Source organism: Gadus morhua, chromosome 8 (genome assembly GCF_902167405.1).
Source record: "Gadus morhua chromosome 8, gadMor3.0, whole genome shotgun sequence".
In the NCBI taxonomy this organism is placed as follows: domain Eukaryota; kingdom Metazoa; phylum Chordata; class Actinopteri; order Gadiformes; family Gadidae; genus Gadus; species Gadus morhua.
Window position 1 is genome coordinate 8,510,652 of NC_044055.1, and position 19,070 is coordinate 8,529,721.

At 45.9% G+C, this 19,070-nt stretch overlaps 3 protein-coding genes across 3 annotated transcripts in view; all 3 read left to right on the forward strand.

The window, feature by feature from the left end:
* The window catches only part of colec12 (collectin sub-family member 12), a 27,076-nt gene extending 24,728 nt beyond the window's left edge, over positions 1-2,348 (forward strand). The window contains exons 6-10 of the mRNA XM_030364766.1: positions 89-640; positions 822-964; positions 1,123-1,232; positions 1,388-1,530; positions 1,830-2,348. Coding sequence (XP_030220626.1) covers positions 89-640; positions 822-964; positions 1,123-1,232; positions 1,388-1,530; positions 1,830-1,849 — 968 coding nt within the window. The 3' untranslated portion in view covers positions 1,850-2,348. The remainder of the gene's footprint in view (positions 1-88; positions 641-821; positions 965-1,122; positions 1,233-1,387; positions 1,531-1,829) is intronic.
* Positions 2,349-2,812: 464 nt separating this feature from the next.
* On the forward strand, positions 2,813-14,648 carry stam (signal transducing adaptor molecule (SH3 domain and ITAM motif) 1). The gene is made up of 14 exons (XM_030364771.1): positions 2,813-3,209; positions 4,000-4,084; positions 4,343-4,418; positions 4,604-4,699; positions 4,947-5,093; positions 5,280-5,370; positions 5,698-5,893; positions 6,360-6,454; positions 7,304-7,392; positions 7,521-7,608; positions 9,536-9,590; positions 11,131-11,296; positions 11,479-11,591; positions 12,010-14,648. The coding sequence occupies exons 1-14, from the start codon at positions 3,170-3,172 to the stop codon at positions 12,218-12,220; spliced, it is 1,548 nt and encodes a 515-aa protein (XP_030220631.1). The 5' UTR covers positions 2,813-3,169; the 3' UTR covers positions 12,221-14,648.
* A 111-nt stretch (positions 14,649-14,759) lies between these two features.
* Positions 14,760-18,699, forward strand: tmem236 (transmembrane protein 236). Its single transcript, XM_030364782.1, has 4 exons — positions 14,760-15,696; positions 16,099-16,171; positions 16,988-17,111; positions 17,607-18,699. Exons 1-4 carry the CDS (start codon positions 15,440-15,442, stop codon positions 18,287-18,289), a joined length of 1,137 nt encoding a protein of 378 aa, XP_030220642.1. The 5' UTR covers positions 14,760-15,439; the 3' UTR covers positions 18,290-18,699.
* Positions 18,700-19,070: the final 371 nt, after the last annotated feature.

Here is a 19,070-nt window from a genome sequence, read left to right on the forward strand (position 1 = left end):
ATGTCTGTCTCAAAAGTTGGTCTGCATTATAAGTATCATTTTTTGTTAAATAATAAATAAAGAGGACATCTGTTGTTATGTCATCTAGGACCCCCAGGTCCGAAAGGCCCCAGAGGTGACAGGGGGCCCCAGGGCCCGGTGGGCACGTCGGGACAGAAGGGTGAGAGAGGGGACAAAGGCATGACGGGCGGGCGGGGACCTGAAGGACAAAAGGGTTCTGCAGGACTATCCGGGGTGCCGGGTTCTAAGGGAGCGACCGGGGACCGGGGCGTCCCCGGAGCCAAAGGGTCCCGGGGATTGTCAGGTCGGCCAGGCCCTGCGGGGGAGAAGGGGGAGTCCGGCACTCCGGGGGCTAACGGCTGGGAAGGACAGAAGGGGACGGCGGGATTACAAGGGCCTCAGGGGCCGCGAGGACCTCTCGGGGCTCCGGGGTCGGAGGGACCGCGCGGGCACCCTGGTCTGCCGGGGCCACCGGGGCGTCCGGCGGATCCCCCTGTGCAACGCCAACCCCCGCCCCATGTACCCCCACACACTCCCCAGCAGGACAAACCCCCTCCACCCTCCAAGCCAGTCCCAGTACCAGAGACCCCCATGGTGTCCCCCCACGTGCAGCCCCCCGCTGGCCCCACCCCACTACCTGGTGAGTGAGGCCATTACAAATCATACACCACTGGTATGGGCATTATTGGGTGAATGGGACAATCAAGCACTGTTCTGCATGTAGGTGCAGTTTGAGCATGTAGGTGCAGTTTGAGTGACGTTGTGTTTTTTTATATATGTATGCATATATACATTTATATTTGTACATTTGTATGTTTCAGGCTGCCCTCTTGAATGGATTTCCTTTGAGGACAGCTGCTACTACTTCTCCTCTGGGGCTCAGAAGTTAAATTTTACAGAAACCAAGATATTCTGTACCAACATGTCATCCTCTATGGTCATGATCAAAAGCAACGAGGAGCAGGTAGAATAAAGCTGACCAGCCCAATGACATTACCCAGTTACTGTCTTTTCCTACTGGTGAAAACCTATCGATTTCAAAACATTCAAATAATAAGGATATGTTGACTTCAATTGGGTTTTGTGACAAATGATTTCATTAAAAGGTTCTGTTCTTTTCAGGAATGGATAAAAAAGCAGATTGCCAGAAAGGGCTTCTTCTGGCTGGGCTTGACAGACATGGAGACGGAGAACGTGTGGAAGTGGGTCGATGGGACCCTACCCGTTTTCACGTGAGTACCCTCAACTGGGCGTGAACTCAGCTCAAAGCAACTCAATCGATTCACTAGTAAGGCACTTAGCAAACAGGAATACGCTTTTTTTCTACAGAGCGGAATTTAGTAGTGACGATCTCAAGACTATTTTTCTCTGGTGGTTTTGGTTCCAGGAAGTGGAAACCTGGCCAGCCTGACAACTGGGATCAGGGCTACTCAAAGGGAGAGGACTGCGCAGGGCTCATCCAAGCGGCCTACTGGAACGACTTCTTCTGCAGGGAACGCATCAGCTTCATCTGTGAACAGCCTTCCAGCTGTCAGTAGGCTTTTAGTGAAGATTACATCGCCTTACTTTTTCCATTTTCCCCATCGATTCGAGCTGTTGATAGATTCCAGTGTGGTATTGCATACTTTTAAAGTCATTTTTCCGATATTCCATTTTCGTATGGGGTTTTGTTTATTTTACCTTATTTAAGTTTCATAGCCCTGATAAACAGTTGCCTCATTCTATTATATCATTCTGTCATTGTATCATTAGTATTTTCTTGCTTATGTGCCTATGAAAATGAACTAAATTCTTTTTTTTTTGCTCTCTCTTCCTGCTTTTCTCCACAGGGGGGTTGCCTGTCTTATAGCATCGTTCTGTCTTTGGGAAAAGCTGAAGAGGAGGACAAGCAGGGATGGTGAAGGACTGCAAGAGATCTTTTCGATTATTAGAGGACGCTGATAAAGTACCCGTCAGCCTGTTCCAGCGTCACGAGGACTGGGACAGGGCTGTATGTCACTGTTTGGAAGACAATTTGCTCTGTAAAGTCAAAGTGCAGAAATCCACTTTTACTGATACAATATTTGTACTAAAGATTAAATGAGAATGTAGTCCTTTGATTCTGTGGTGCTTAATCAAATACGGTGAAGCCACTGTTGTATAGTTGATTGTGTAAATAATACTTAACTAAAAGGTGCGGTGTCATCAATGGAATATCATATTTTAACTTGTTAAAGTTTTACTTGTTTACTTTATTCTCTGTATTTTGTTGATTACACCTATTTTGTTAATAAAGCATCACTATTTTTGTAATGGTTCAGATATAGTCCGCATATTGATGTGTTCAAAATAAACAAGAATGAAAAATATCTTGCTCTCATCTTTTAACCAACGTGCCAAGCGTCCAATGTATGTGCAGAAAGCTAATTATAATAGTATACGGGCTGTTATACATATACAATACAAATATTTTTTTCCATATTATAATCAGGGAAAGCCTAAGTAACAGTTTCTGAATATTAGATATTCTACGTGCTATGTTTTGAGTTTTGATGATCAATGGAGTGTCTCATTTTCTATAGGCCTATAAATCCATAAACCATGTGCCCAGGTAGGCTATATCAAGTAGCAGAACTATAATTAGTTATGGGCTACACTTGCTACACATAGGAGACCCATACGGTAAACTGGAAGAAATTGATAGGACATTTAAAAGACTTGAATATAGTGAAACCAGGCATCATTACACGGTTTTACCGAATTTTACCAAATACACATAGGAGAAGGTCTCTACTCCATCAATACGACACTGTCATGTGATCGCCGTCGCCTGACGATGACATTTGAGTTTCTACGACATAGGAAATTCACTCGTTGATTCGACATATATTAATACGGTCACAATGTATCAATATATCCCATGTGAGACTATTTATCAGTATCACACAGTGTCTGAGGTCGACGCGTGAACAGGGGACGTTCGTACCGTGTAGGAGTCCCCCGATTACCCACAATGCTCCGCTTGTTGCCGTCTGTTAAAGGGATGACTGTGTAGCTTCTGCTAGCCGCCTCCGAGCGATTTATATCCACTAAGTTAACGGTATTATGACTCGTAGCGTGTAACATTGTGCACAAAAGTGAAAGACAAAAAAAAGAGAAGAAGGCGGAATCTGTTGTCAACACATCAGCCATGCCTCTCTTCACGACAAATCCCTTTGACCAAGATGTTGGTGAGTGAAACGTCTACATAAATAGTGATCAGTGAACGGTTAGCCCTTAGCAGGCGGCTAGCCCTTACGAGCTAAGTTGGAACTGTTACCTGAACATTATTGTTGTACACCCAACTATTTCTGTGTACGTGTATTCATGCGTGTCTTTTTCGTGGCCTGTCTAGACAAATGTCAACAATTGCCTTAGGTTTTAGCAACGTCAGTCCTAGCTGCACTGAACCCCATTAAGTTACAGTGGGGTTACTGGTGTGCTAGCTGTGTTAAGAGCAGATGCTCGAATATCATCCAGCCTTAAGGAGAATATAAGACTAAAAATATAAAAATATTAGTTACGTTATAAACGCCTGAGGCTTGGCAATGTGGAAATGAAATTGTGATAAACTGATTCTGGGCTGAATGCCAGTGTGCACTTCGGTAAAGGATGCTCAGACACACCTATTGAGGTAAGTCTGTGTGTTCCCTGGCCCCACGTCATCTAGGGTTAGAACCATCTGCTGCATGTTTCAAAGTCTCTCTGCCCTGGGTGAAAAATCAGCGAGTCGTGTTTATTAATAACACTCTGGTTTAGTTGCATAATGTTTGTATCGCTGGTTTGCTGAAAGATATAGTGGAGCTGTGTGCATGTGGGAAACCACAACGCTATTTACTAGTTCCTCTTCCTTTGGTTTACCGCTCTAGTGTCCTTTCGTTGCATGTTTAATATGCACACACAATGTGTGAGCCACACTGTGTAATGTTAGTCTTTTCAAGAAACCTGATGATACAAGTTTCACTTGATTCTTCCCTGCAGAGAAAGCAACCAGTGAGATGAACACAGCCGAGGACTGGGGCCTCATTTTGGACATCTGTGATAAAATAGGACAGTCCCGTACTGGGTGGGTTTCCATTGTCATCAAGTAGCATGATAATTGTATTGATAAAAGCCATTTCCCAAAGGCCACTGAGTGTCTTTCATTTGCATAACCGAGAAGCCCATAAAACGGGAATGAGCTTTGATTAATAGCTTTTGAATTAATAGCTTAATATAGAGGGCTAAACTGGAGCAGTATTAGAGCTTTTGTGATTATGCTTCTTTTTCATTCACTGATCGCTAGACCTTTTTGAGTTTTGACCTTTTTATTATTGCGTTCCAGTCCGAAAGAATGTCTTCGCTCGATAATGAGACGAGTGAACCACAAGGACCCGCATGTGGCCATGCAGGCACTGACTGTAAGCACATTTATTGAGTGGCCTTCTGTTTCAAATCTGTTGGCATGTTGGTAAATTAATACAATGCTGTATCATTGAATTTGCATAGGGAATGAGTGGTTATTTTTCTGAGGTAAATCTAAAGAAAATGTTTTAAGCATTTAATTCAGACTTGTTTCCAATTCCCTCTGCTATTGTTCCGACAGCTACTTGGTGCCTGTGTTTCAAACTGTGGGAAAATATTTCACTTGGAGGTCTGCTCCAGAGAGTTTGCTAGTGAAGTCAGCAATGTTCTGAACAAGGTAAGATAGTCGTGGATCTTTTGATTTTAAATAATTTGAATTCGAGCATAATCCGCTCTGCTTCATTTTGCTTGTATGAATCACAACGCCCCAAGCCCCTTGATAACAGATTGGTGTGTGTGTGTGTGTGTGTGTGTGTGTGTGTGTGTGTGTGTGTGTGTGTGTGTGTGTGTGTGTGTGTGTGTGTGTGTGTGTGTGTGTGTGTGTGTGTGTGTGTGTGTGTGTGTGCTGGCATGCACGTCACTAGGGCCACCCGAAAGTCTGTGAGAAGCTGAAGGCCCTGATGGTGGAGTGGGCGGAAGACTTCCGGAACGATCCTCAGCTTAGCCTCATCTCGGCCATGATCAAGAACCTCAGAGAGCAGGGTGTCACCTTCCCGGCCGTGGGCTCCCAGGTAGCGCTGCAGTGAAGCCCCAGTAGATCACTAGTGCTCACATTGGCAGAAAAACAACCCACGCTCGTCTTCTGTCTTTTGGCCTCGGTTTCAGCCATGGTTGGGAATGCTTTGAGTCATCGCCCCTTTGATGGTTGTTTTGGTTTTGCGTTGCACACTGACGGTGCCTGTAATCATTGGTCTTAGGCTGCAGAGCAGGCGAAGGCAAGCCCAGCGATGGTTGCCAAGGACCCTGCCACCGCCTCCACTAAAAAGGAGGAGGAAGACCTGGCCAAAGGTAACGGCTTGATTGGGATGTTTTCTTCATAAACTGTAGACTTGGAACATTACAAACGCTGTGCAATTAACGGGCCACCAAGGTTTGGTTCTGTGATGCTACACATCGAGTTAATGAGATATCGTAAGGTATCCATCGAAATTGTCTACCAGAAGTCCTGGGGGCTTTTCTTGTAATGGCTTGGAGAGCCCAAGGAATCGGTGCTTTTCACTGTCCGAGCGATTTCACTGTCCAGGATACAGGCGCTCCCCGGACACACAATGGCACTTGTTCGCGTCAGCCCCCGACATCCAATTGACCCAGCCTGAACCTCCGGTCTGTCCACAGCCATCGAGCTGTCGCTGAAGGAGCAGCGCGGGCAGCCCCAGGGTTCCCTGTCCAGCCTGTACCCCAGCGCCTCCAGCCTGCTCCCCTCTCAGAAGGCGGACGGCCGCAAGGTGCGCGCCATCTACGACTTTGAGGCGGCCGAAGACAACGAGCTCACGTTCAAGTCCGGGGAGATCATCACCATCCTGGACGACAGGTGACCTTTAGGACTCACACGCACGCACGCACGCACGCACGCACACACTCACGACTCTGGGATTAGTAATCATCATAAACGGTGCCGGCCGTGTCCCGACGGAGTTGTTTACTGGTTTTCCTTCCGCTGCGCTGCAAGCTGAGGATTTCGGTAACGGCCTCCTCGATTTAATGTTGATGAATGGACAAGGCTTCACGTTAGAGATTAGCGTCTCCGTCAATAGTGAGAGGGGCTTACAAAAGTGCCTCGTTAATTTGGGCCTCTGTGATTGGCCCCCGCTGCTCTATTGTAAAGATCATACAGATCGAATCGATCCAATTGACACCATAAAGAATTACTGTCATTACTTTGAATCACTTTCAACTTTTTTTTATATGAGGTCACGTATTCGTTGTTCCAGCACCACAAAAACACCCAGTGGTACTGAAGGTTTTTCTTTTTGGTTTGCTTTCTTATTTGACCACAGCGACCCCAACTGGTGGAAAGGGGAAACATACCAGGGAGTGGGCCTCTTCCCCTCCAACTTTGTAACTGCGGACCTAACCGCTGAGCCAGAGATGGGTGAGTCAACACACACGCACACCAACACGCACACACTCACACAATGAGTCCAAATTATGTACACGTACACACACACTCTAATGGGATCCACTTTGATTTGCCCGCCCAATCCGCTCTCATTCGCCCGTTAGCACTATGGCCTTATTGATTCTACTAGTGAGAATACCTTTTGTCAGTAGCCTCCCTGGAGCAATCGAAGAAAAACAAAGCACAATTCTAGACTCCCATCAATCCCTTCCTATACAGAGAGTTAAGCCCTTGTTTATCAGTGATGGGAAGGAGCTGACCCCGTCATCCTTCCACCCGCCTTCCGCTGCTCCCTGTCCCAGTGTGGGTTTGTCTCAGGTCGGCTGCAGTTCATCTGCGGTGGGAAAGATGATGATGCAGCTGGCTGTACGAAGGCCTCTATGAAGGGCTCTGATTGGTCAGGAGCGGCGGTATTCTGCAGTGACGCAAACATCTCAACCCCATAGAGATCACAAAGTAGTTGGCACTGCTTGAAATGCATTTCCATATGCGTTCATTTAAGTGAGTGAATGAGACTTAATGGTTGGGTCAATCTGAAAGCAGTGTGCCTTCCCTGAATGTAATGATTCAGTCGCAGCCGAACACTTTCCACAATAGTTGGCCAGTAATATACCCTTGAAATGCTCACCGCTAAGAAAGACTGGGAGAGGCCTGGCCTTGTGCCATTGTTTATAGATATTGGGTTTCTTTTCTTTGCATTACAGTCATTTATCCTTCACTGGTCTCCCAATTATTAGTTTTTTTTACTGTTATGCTTCCCTTCCTTCCTTTAATGCTTATTCGATGTTGATGGTCAATTCTTTGTTTCGCTATAATCTACAGTCAAGACCGAGAAGAAATCGGTGCAGTTCAACGAAGAGGTCCAGGTGGAAACCCTGGAGCCGGAGCCAGAGCCCGTGTTTATCGATGAGGTAACACATCATCCCGGCACCTCATCGGTCCATTGTCAACATACATTTTTTGGGGACGGGTGTATTTCTTCCACGAATTAACTGAAATCCTTCATTTGTTAAATAAGAGGTCTTTGTTTTCCTCTCAGGAGAAAATGGACCAGCTGCTGCAGATGATTCAGAGTGCCGACCCCACGGATAACCAGTCAGATGCTGTCGAACTGCTCCAGTTGGAAGGTAAGGACAAACACCCTCCCTTATGCACTGCACTACTGTGTGTATGTTGAGCAAAGACAATAAAATGTCAACACTTTGACATTGTTGATATGGGATTATGATTGAGGGGGTACAAGATCTCTGTTGACGGTAGATTGTGGGAATCTTGGCAAAAGCGGTCCTCCACGCCAATTATTATTTCCTTTTACAAGGTCTGGGATTGGCAGTAAAGGGGAGCCTTGGTTTGGAAGCAGTGCAGTTCAGGTTTATCTCAACATTTCACCATAGGAGGACGACATGAGCCGTGCGTTCACTGTTCCACCGGATTTGGAAAGACCAGTATTGTTTTGCTCCATTGGTGACGGTTCCCTAATCCTCATCATCGTCATCCGCTTATCCGGGGTCGGGTCGCGGGGGGAGCAGCTCAAGCAGGGGGCCCCAGACTTCCCTTTCCCGGGCCACATTGACCAGCTCTGATGGGGGGATCCCGAGGCGTTCTCAGGCCAGTGTTGAAATATAATCTCTCCACCTAGTCCTGGGTCTTCCCCGAGGTCTCCTCCCCACTGGACGTGCCTGAAACACCTCCCAAGGAAGGCGCCCAGTGGGCATCCTTACCAGATGCCCGAACCACCTCAGCTGACTCCTTTCTAAGTAAAGGAGCAGCGGCTCTAATCCGAGTTCCTCACGGATGGCTGAGCTTCTCCCCCTATCCCTAAGGGGGACGCCAGCCACCCTTCTGAGAAAACTCATCTCGGCCGCTTGTACACGCGATCTCGTCCTTTCGGTCATCACCCAGCCCTCATGACCATAGGTGAGGATAGGAACGAAGATCGACCGGTAGATCGAGAGCTTTGCCTTGCGGCTCAGCTCTCTTTTCGTTACAATTAGCTAAAAGGGTTGTCCACCAAGGCATGGCCTCCAACCCAAAGCCAGGTTAAAAGGGCCGACTCTAATGAAGAAGGATGTAAGCAATAGTAAGAATTGGCCGTTTAAAAGGCATAATGTGCACGCTGCCCCGCTTCACAGATGCTCAGAGTAGTAAGCACAAGGCACTCTGCCAAGGTGCTTTAAAGCATCTGCGACTGTTGCAACATCAGTGTGATTGGCTCGTAAAGGTGTTATTGTGTACCGTTTGAATGGCTGCTGCTGCTGAGTAGAGCTCCCCAGTGAGGCTCTGGAAGTGAAAATCCCCGTGACAACCTGCATTATAACCCCACGTTGTTTGGGGATGTCCGGCCAGCTTATTTTGGTGCGTTTGAGAGAGGGTTAAGCTTCTCGGGTACTTTCAGTATAACCCAACAGTGTGTTGGGCCCTTCATACCAACAGTGCTCATCATAACGCTCCTTCACATACTACTAAGCATCACAAACGGGTCCCAGTCATGAGGATAGCAAGCCCTCCTCCTTCCTCGCATTCACAGCCCTAGTTTTGTTTTTTAACTCTGTTTGAATCCCAGCTGAAACAGGGTGTTCACTTCCACAAGATAAACACTGTAATAAGGTTAATTCAAGAAGCGTGCCAAACTATCATTAGGTTGGAAGTCATTGGAAAGGTATCACTCACATTGGTTTATGGGATGAATAGTTCCTTCACCCACAATAATTATGCAGTCTTTTACCAATACTTTTCTTCTCTTTTCCACACACATATTTTTTGACCTGAATACAATGTTTTATCTTCATGGCTCATCTCGTCGTTGGTTGGCCTAGTTCCAGGCCAATTTTTTTTTTTTCTTCTGAAATGTCAGTATAGTGAATGAATAGGAAATTCCCTTCAGGAGCTGTAGCTGTTAAAAAATGGGGCGGTCGCTTTTGAGCTCTTTTGAGGTTTAATGTTTTTTGGGTGATCTGCAACTTTTGTTAATGAAATTAACTTGGGCCTATATTCATGATCAAGCTATGCAGGGATTAACCATCAATGATGCTGAACCTTGTGTGTGGTGTCTAGGTGCCTGCAACCAAATGGGACCACTCATTGACCAGAAGCTGGAGGATATAGACAGGTACGAATTATGATTTATTTTAAGGGACGAGTCCACATCGGTTGCATACCAACACCACCTCTTCAAGGCGCACATCCATCTGCTGACAGGAACTAGGAGTTAACGATCAGTCAGGACTTAGTTTACAAATACCTCGGTCTAATAACCTCTATCCATGTTTAACAAAACTGATGTCTGCAGTGGAAAAGTGAAGGGCTATGGCTGAGCCGTTAGACCTGGCTTGGGATCCATTGATTTTTTTTTTCCTCTGCAAACGCTGCTAAATGATTTTGCAATGCAAAATGAATACATTTAGTGATAAATTATACATCAGGGTGGAAGATAAATAAAAGTACAAAATGTAGCTCTAAAACCATCAGGATATTTTTTCAATTCACGGTTCCAAAAGTGATGAGCTAAAATATATTTACCTTGGAATGGTTTATTTCACCCTCACTCAAGGGAGCTTGTTAATTTCCTCTGCTGCCAAGGATATCTGTTAACGCTGTCAAATGCTAACTCAGTCGGAACCAGTGCTCGGCTGAAAGAGAGAAACACGGGTTCAGTGCTTCTCGTAGGACTATGAATAACTGGAAAATATATCCCCCAAAGTCTGAGTATTCCCCTTACAGGGATAGAAAACAGGATATCAAATCATAAAAATAACCATGACATATCACTGTTGCATGTAAACTCCTACCAGATACCTTGGCAAGAAAAAACGATGTATATAGATCTCATAGTCCTCTAATAGACTCGTCCGGGACAGACTCAGGATTGTGTGTGGTCTGAATCCCTACTCCCTGCTGATGTGTAGATTTTAACTCCTCAAAGTCTGCAACGCCATAGCTGCATTAAGCTGTGACTTTTCCATAATGTGCGTGTACAGTAATTTGTCTCTTGTCTATGTAGCCAGAAGGGATAATCGATCGACTGAAGTAACCTGAGATTGCAATGGATTTCATTGAACTTCATTTTCTCAACACTTAACCCTTATTAACATAACAGTCGATGCACTCTGATGCAGATAATTTATTCAAGCCTCTAGTTCCCCAATATCTCCTACTAGTATTGCAACCGCTTACTTCCTCTAAAGTAGAGGTATTACCATTACCATTCCTGTTACAAATATATCTTGCCGATTTTTGCCTTTTTTGCACTACCACAACTCGACTTAACTTGTACAGAAAGGTATGCTGCTTAGATTTTATTTGAGATTTTATTATTTCATTGTTTATTTTATTATTTATTAATATTTGTAATGTCCTTATCTCTTGTGCACTTGAATGTTTAATTTTAGCGTTGTCTTATCTGTTGTTTACCTTTACTGTCGTCTTATCGGTTTACTTTTAGTGTCGTCTTATCTGTTGTGCGTGTGCACTTTATCTGTTCACCGTGGGATAATGAGAAACGTCTTCTCGACTGCTTTGTATGTCCACATGCGAAGTAACTGACAATCAGGCTGACTTTGACTTTGACTCTGAGTCTGAAAGCATACGAGACCCTGAGAAGAGGCTGCCGCTGACCTCTGGGTGCGGGGCTGCATGGTTGTGTCTCGCAGTAGGCACTCTGAGCTGTCGGAGCTCAACGTGAAGCTGATGGAGGCGCTGTCCATGTACGCCAAGCTGATGAACGAGGACCCCGTGTACGGCATGTACGCCAAGCTCCAGAGCCAACAGTACTACATGCAGCAGCCCCAGCAGCCGCCCGCCAACACGGCCCAACAGGTGAGGCCCCGTGTGCCAAGGATGATGTGTGAGAGATGTAATGTAGAGAAATGTAGTAATTATGGTAATTTTCATATTATACACTTGACTGGTGTCATACCAATACGGCCATTGTCATCCAAGCAGCTACTCTCACTGTTTTCTATTTGCCTTCATGAGTGCCAATCCATGTGCGCCCACAGGGGTATCCCGTTCAGCCAAGCTCGTATGCCATGGGCCCGGGGATGCAGGGCTACCCTGTGTCCATGGAGCAGCTCCAGGCCGGGCCTCCCATGCCTGGCCAAGCAGCACCCAGGTAGGCCCAGACAGAAGGATCCAGCAGCGCTGCAACAGCAGACTGTACCGTTCTGAACCAGGGACTCGCATGAACCCTACAGCCTGTAACGTTTGCTCAATGCTATAGAGATGCAGGGTGTTCACCACGGAAACAAATGCAGTGTTTCAGCAGTCTGGCTGCGAGTGTGTCCTGGCCCTTCCTCCGTTCTGGACTGTCGCTTTCACTGCCTTTCTAATAGCTTCACAGTAAAGCTAAACAGCGCAGGCTGTGTGTTGTTCATCAGTCTGTAAACTCTCACTGATGAGAGCTTCTTGAACTCTGCTTGAACACTGAGTTAGGCTTTTTGTTTTTGTAGCTTTTATCGTTTTTATCCGTCCCGCGAGACCCTCATGTCCTCAACACTGTTGCTTTGTTCTTGTTGCTGCTGTTTGCTCAGTGACATCCACATGTACATGGGCCAGCCGCCCGTCTACAGCCCGTCCCCGGCAGACGTCCAGGCCTACCAGAACCAGGCCAGCCTCCCCGTCCCTCCCCCGGGCCCCGGCGTCATGAACCAGCCGCCCAGCTACAGCGCGTCCTCTGGTCAGAGCTTACAGGCCCCCACAGACCCCCAACACATCCCGTACCCGGAGAAAGCCCTGCTATAGGGAACCTGCACGTTACCAAACCCTCATACACACACTCCACACGCAAACAGCACATGCACACTCCACATGCACACTCCACTTGCATACGCCACATGCACACTCTGATTGTGTGCATGTGGCCTTTCTTCTGTACTGCTTTAAGTTACTGGTAGGGAGGGGGCGCTACTCCCCAAGTGTTAAGCTAATACTCTACAGATGCTTATCTGTAATGGGCCGAGTGCACTAGCAATGCTGGTCGTCGTCGTCCCCCCCCCCCCCCCCCCTCCTCCATCCCAATTCGAGCTGCTAGGGCTGACTGTAAATAATGGTGTCACGTAACAGACAAAAAAAACCTCATGTCACATCTCTTTTGTAGAAAGGATTTAAATATTTTTATCATCACGTCGGCCCCCCCTCAAGGTGGGCTCACGTCTCGTGTGTGATTTTGTTTTGGTCTTTTCTTTTCTTGTGTTTGCTTCGTGAGTTATCGTTTGAAACGGTGAAAGCGATGTGTTGATGTGAACATGGAAAAACAAAAAAAGATTCAAAACCAGTCATGTGGGCAATGTGGTTCTGAGCATCACAGACGCCTGTAGTTTTGAGGAGATAACATTGTGCTACACACACACACACACACACTCACACTCACACACAGGCCTCAACCAGGCCAATTGCACTGCTCGTCTCCACGACATAAAGATGGCCACACCTTTTATTTTATTTTCTCTCATCTGTGCAAACAAGACACTACTTTAAGCAGTGCTGAAGAATATAAGCATCGCATTGAATACCCATGCTACCCTGCGGAATATGTTCTCAACCTTTTTGTCCATTATTTTTTAGAAGTACTAAAAACTGAAGCCACTTTTTTTGTTGTTGAAGGGAATAAGAAGGATCATGCAATCGTGTGTGTGTGTCCGTGTGTGCACACTCGGATACACTCAGACGCACACAGACACACACACACACATTCATACATATGCTGAGCTAGTGGTGAAGCCACACGTTGGCCTCCAGTGGGTCTGTACTTTAGCACCGTTCTGTTGCATTTCACTTGATTCTCAAAGGGCCCCAACCCGGTCAGTTGCCCCCCCCCCCTCGTCACGGAGGCTCCATTGCATCGACTTGTTTTGCCGGCAAGTTAATTTTAGATGAAGTAGTATTTCAGAGCGCTAGCAAGCAAACGCTCACTGTGTTCACCATACTTCAGAGCTGCTTAAACACACTTGAAGGCCATGGACTTGTGGCTTTGGATCAGCGTGGGGGGTGAGCTGTTTGTAACTTCTCTGCGGATTTTTTTAAGCATCTCATTTTTTGTCAGTGTTGAACAATGGATATGATTAATTTATATTTTGAAGTGCGCAGGCGATGCCTGAAGTATTAAATACATCTGATGAAGATGATGTAATATTCTGCCTAATTTAGTTGTGTATATTTAAGTTGCTCTTGTGCAAAGTGGAGATTGATTTCTCTCGTTCATGGTATAACCAGTGGTTGATTACTGAACTAACTGCTTTTAAAATTGTATAATTGTCTTTTTTGAAACCCATTATGTTCTCTTAATAATTATCTCCGAACGCACACCAGCATGTCCGTTGTAGACGGCTAATTTCATTTGTTTGTGTCTATGAATAGATGTATAGATTCAAAGCTGTCATCCACTAGAGCAGAGACTTGATCTGGTGTCACAATATTGCATGCTCCCTAAACTCTGGTTCTCAAACCAGGCAAACCGAAGCCTCATCACATTGTACCTCATTAACTCCTGGACTCCACTTAAGACTAGCAAACTCTTGTAATTGCTTTGGTTTGAGTTCCTTGGGCTTTTGGATGGACTTCATGTATTCAAATACTGCTTTAGCTGTCTACAACTTATGGTCCATGTTGGTATTTTCTTAAATTTTCTTTATTTAATGACCTTTCACCCTGAACCACATCTCTGTGTACAAATGTCATTTCAAATGTTGCAAGGAGTGCAGCTCTCACTTTGCTTCTTAATTCCACCTTCTGCCTAAAAAAACAGGATTTAAATTGGTTCTGAGCTTTTGTAGGCAACTGTTAAAACACCCAATACACCATTTGTTCTGAAGGCCACAGGCTGCCTTTTTAACTTAACCCTACACTCGGACAACATTGTCATTTTGTTGCGTCGCAAAGCAAGAGTTTGATCAATTGTAGCAGGTGTTCTGGAAAGATGGGACCACGAGCCAGTGAACCACAATGACGTAATTTTTTTATTTAATTTTGTTTGCACCAAAAGATAGCACTGGACTTTAGCCCTCATCTTATTTTATTGTACAGGAGTGAGATGCTGTCTGTTTTTAAATTTAAAACCAACCTCATCATTGTAAAGATTTTGTTCTGAATGGTACACTGTTTCTATGTAATCTTTTAACCATACTTATGAATTGATATTCACAATAAAAAAAAACAGGCCAAATGTACAGGATATCTCGTCTGCTGTTGAAAATCAATCTCGTCCTCCTTGTTCAATTTATTTTGTGGACAGTCCCTGACACTGCATTGTCAAGCAGCAGCCCTTATGATTGGTTATCTTGTCGGCCACTAGATGGCAATCTAATTTGAACGGTCTCCGATCACTTACTTCATGCTCTTTCTAGGGCACTGTCTTCTCCGAAGATTACATTAATCCTCCCTTCGGTAGATGTATGTTGTCTTTACATTTTCTCCCTTTTACTTCCTGAACATGCTGGATTCAATCAATCATCTTTGATCCACCTGATGGCCGATCACGTTAATTAATTTAATAAGGGCATTTACTAAAACAAACAAGACTACATGGAGTTAAATATAGGGTCCTAAAACGAGCAACGATAGAGGGCAGAGAGACCACTAATGATCAGGCTGACGGTTTTATTTGAACACCGCTATATAAAAGGTATTATAACAAAGTAAAGACTTCATCCTACTACGCATTAATTTGCATATGTTGACCATGTATACACATCTCCCTTGGGTTTTAAAGAGACAAGTCATCTTGTGCCTTTTTTATGTGCAGCCATAAACAGGGGACGTATGACCACCTCATTACCTCAGCAGTAAAACTGCGATGCGGAGCAAGCGGTGTCAGAGTCCAAAGACGGCTGCACCAACTCCCCCTGTGCGAGAGATGCGTGTCTTGTGGTTTGATTTTAGCCTCCAGCCTGGGACAGCTAAGAAACTGTGCGAGGGGTGTCGAACCTACGGCTTTGACGCGGGGGTAAGAAAACCAAAACAAACATGCCCTCGGGGAAGACGGTCAAGCTGGTCGTCTTCGAGGCGCTGCAGTTCGCAGCCATCTGTGCGCCGCTCTTCGTGGTCATGGAGCGGTTCGCCGGCCTCATGCGTGACCTGAAGGGTGGGAACGACCGGACCGCGTACTGGCTGGTGGTGGCCGTGTCCATCGCCTACGTCACCTCCGTGACCCTTCTGGTGTGGGCTCCGCTGAAGTACCTGATCCTGAGGCGTCGCAGGTTCATCACCAAAATCAAACAATGGTGAGTTTGAGTATAGTGTCATTAATGATGTATTGAAAGAGAAATTAAACCATGAAAAAAGAACAATGATTATAAACATCTTCATCCAATAGGCTGACGGATGAATTGTTTGGTAAGCAAAATAGGATATAGGAAATTGTTAATGTAATTTTACAACTTAGCCTACTAGTAAACTACTTTTTCATGGCTCTGTCCAAAGCTATAATATATTACAGTCAAGTTGTGGTGTTTGTTGAATAAATACCGTCTCTGTGTGAATAGAATGCTATTATCTGTAATTAATGAGTACACCTGCTCCTAGTTCAATAATGAAATGGCAGTAGAAAGACAGCTCATTTATTGTAAAACATTCGTCACACATTCCAAAAAAATAATCAGACTTATTTCCTTGTTTTCCCCCAGGAGACCCGCAGCATTGGCCTATGTCATACTGTGTCCATTACCGTGTTTCGCTCTGCTGATAGCCGCCTCCAAGGTAACCTCAGGACTGATCCTGCCTGTCACCCAAAGGCGTCTGCTGTTGTTATGTTCCACTGTCATGCTCCACCGGGGTCCTTCAGGAGCCAACTAGCTGCTCAAACATCCCCTTTGTGGAACTAGCTCATTTCCGGGGCCCTCATGTGAGGCAGTGTGATGATACAGCAGTATCATTATTCACTGTGTGAAGGCTCACTTCTCGAGAGTCTCATTGATTTTCCAAAGTTTTGATAGTTGATGATATAAATCGATGGACGACGTCCAAAGAATTCACCCGACTTTGGATCTGTTCCAGTATCTTGGAAGTACTAGTCCTTCGTGTAGTCTCTCAGGAAGGACCATCAATGTCATCGTAAAAACATTTAAAATGGATGATCCTAGTCACAAGGCTCGTGTGAGGCAGGAATTTATTTGGGGCAGGTTTATTAGGATACTCAGTAACCGATTTTACATAAAAAGGTTGTCCATTAACGACAAACCTCCATTCCCATCGCCATAAAGCGAGTGGACATTGGTTAAAGCACGTTTTGACCAAGAAAAATAGCATCTGCCCCATAATTTACCTGAATTCATAGCTGTCCCATATATTCATCGCCCTAATGCTTTGATCAGCCATCCACTTGACAGCTTCAGGTGGGGATTTAATCGCCGTGGTTATGAAATACGAGGCGTTCATAATTATCACCCTGTCTATTTCTATGCGTTCGACTTCCGTTAATTCATTTTGTCTGGGTTTTAATCCATCGTAATTCCCGTGCCCCTGTGTCAGCTCTCCCTAATTGTTTTTTTTCCTTCTGGATTTAACGGCCCTTAGGTACAGGTGGACGCCGGACAGATACTAGACCATTTCACCGAGCTGCCCGTTTCCTTGATGCTCCTCTGCCTCATCTGTGTGGATGTCGTCGAGAGAATTCGCCCCTGTAGCCTCACAGGGAAAGGTAACGCGTCTCATGCCCTGTTTATGGGAATGGTCATCTGTTTTTGTGTGACATTGTCATTCACTTGATTAACATCAATAATGAAACTGGTTCCATCATTGAGAACATTCCCGTTGAGAACATTGTTATGATAGGAGCAAAGGAAGTGAATGGCCAACCACAAATATTCTTTGCTCCATCCACATGGGGCAGTGTTATTTTTGCATTTGCTGTATCCTAAATCGTCAACTACCCTCAATATATTGGCCAAGAATAAGCCCCCTCACAGTCTGAACACAAATACAGTGCAAAAAAAAACAACTTTAGAATAAGAGCCAAGCAGTCACTGAAATTTGCTCGTGAACTAATTCTAAAACAAAAAATTCAATAAATGAAAGCCTTAAAGTGAAGAGGCCTACACAATTATTTATTTAAACACATGGACCTAAATGGATGGAGTGATGTAATTGAGAACCATAACAAGCTCTGGTCCAATCTGGTCCAATCCGGCCCCAGCTGGCAGCAGTCCGGGCGCAGACTTCGACATGCGGGGGCCCGTCCTCACCCACCTGGGGCAGGTGACCACCGTGACGGGCCAGCTCCCCCACCACCAGCCCCACCCCGACATCCCCGACACCATCAGCCAGAACGGCTCTACAGCCCTCCCTCCCACGGACACCACCAGTACCACCGCCACCACCACCAGCAACATCATCAACGGCACCCCTGCAGCCGGTGCGAGACGCTACATCTCCCAGGACACCCGCCGGCACTCGACGCCCGTCCGGACCTACCTGTACGCGCCGAGCCCCTGCCCGGCCCCGCTCCGCTTCCTGTGGTCCAGCGACCCGCGGTCCGAGGCGTTCGCCGACAGCTTCCTGTTCTGGCTGGACACGGCGGAGATGCTTCGGGTGGCGGCGGAGCCCCGCGTCTTCTACTCGTCCTGGGCCATCCCCGTCTTCGTCCTGGCCTTCCTGTCCACCCTGCGGCTGGCCGTGGACCCCAGGAACCCCCTGGGGACCTGGGCTGGGCTGGTGCTGCAGGACTTCCCCTTCCTGGTGCTGCGCCTTGCCCTGCTGGGCGCGGTGGGTGCGTACGTGACGCCCGTGCTGTACGTGGTGAAGAACCTGCTGGTCTGCCTGAGCTACGTGTACTTCACCTTCCTGACCAGGCTCTTGAAGAGACGCAGCATGTTCTGAGGTTCAGGACGAAGAGCCAAAGACGATTCAGTGACTGTGTGTGTGTGTGTGTGTGTATGTTGTGTGTGTGTGTGCGCACGTGTGCATGCGTGTCCCTGGGCTTTGCAAAGCTGATGAGTGACTAGTTAACCAAACAATGTAATTCACATCCCCCTGATTTCTATCAAAGGGAGCGGATAAGGCAGCACCATGCGAGATTTAAACCACAAAAGTGTTGTTTTATTGACGATGGAATTACGTTTTATTTCTTTATTTTTGCCCCAATTTACTTTGATGCTTTATCCTTATTTTCCCCCATTGGAGTTTGTATTTTTTTTGTAACTATTGTGTTTTCATTAATGTGGATATATTCAAACCTTTGCAGTATCTAATAAAGGGTCACGATTCTTTCTGTGATTAATGTGAGTGAACTGATACTCTCATTATCCATGTTATCCTCATTATGTAGCATAGTCCTTCTGAAGATCCCTAGTAGCCAGAAGGCCTTCTTGAATAACTCGTACTAAGGATTCATAGTCCACTGCACATAACCGGGCTGTATTAGCATGCAAACCTTCGGAGTCTTTGAGTCTACAAGAGATTCAAGAGCTACAAGTATCAGTATTTTAATGCCACCACTTAGCAGCTGCCTTCATGGCTCATACGACACACACTCTCCGTCCGTCTTTTTTTCAGACAAACATATGCCACCACAGCTTTTACTCCCGAGGCAACGGTTGAAAGGCAGAGCTCTCAGCGGCTTGTCATCTTGGATTTAACCGTCTGCTTGGCGGGAATGCCG

Excerpts from the sequence above, each read along its gene's own strand:
- stam (XM_030364771.1), top strand. The coding sequence starts at position 3,170 with ATGCCTCTCTTCACGACAAATCCCTTTGACCAAGATGTTG. Across the intron at positions 4,085-4,342 it reads ATAGGACAGTCCCGTACTGG|TCCGAAAGAATGTCTTCGCT; the intron begins GTGGGTTTCCAT and ends ATTGCGTTCCAG. Across the intron at positions 7,609-9,535 it reads CGAACTGCTCCAGTTGGAAG|GTGCCTGCAACCAAATGGGA; the intron begins GTAAGGACAAAC and ends TGTGGTGTCTAG.
- tmem236 (XM_030364782.1), top strand. The coding sequence starts at position 15,440 with ATGCCCTCGGGGAAGACGGTCAAGCTGGTCGTCTTCGAGGCGCTGCAG. Across the intron at positions 16,172-16,987 it reads TGCTGATAGCCGCCTCCAAG|GTACAGGTGGACGCCGGACA; the intron begins GTAACCTCAGGA and ends AACGGCCCTTAG. Across the intron at positions 17,112-17,606 it reads CTGTAGCCTCACAGGGAAAG|CTGGCAGCAGTCCGGGCGCA; the intron begins GTAACGCGTCTC and ends ATCCGGCCCCAG.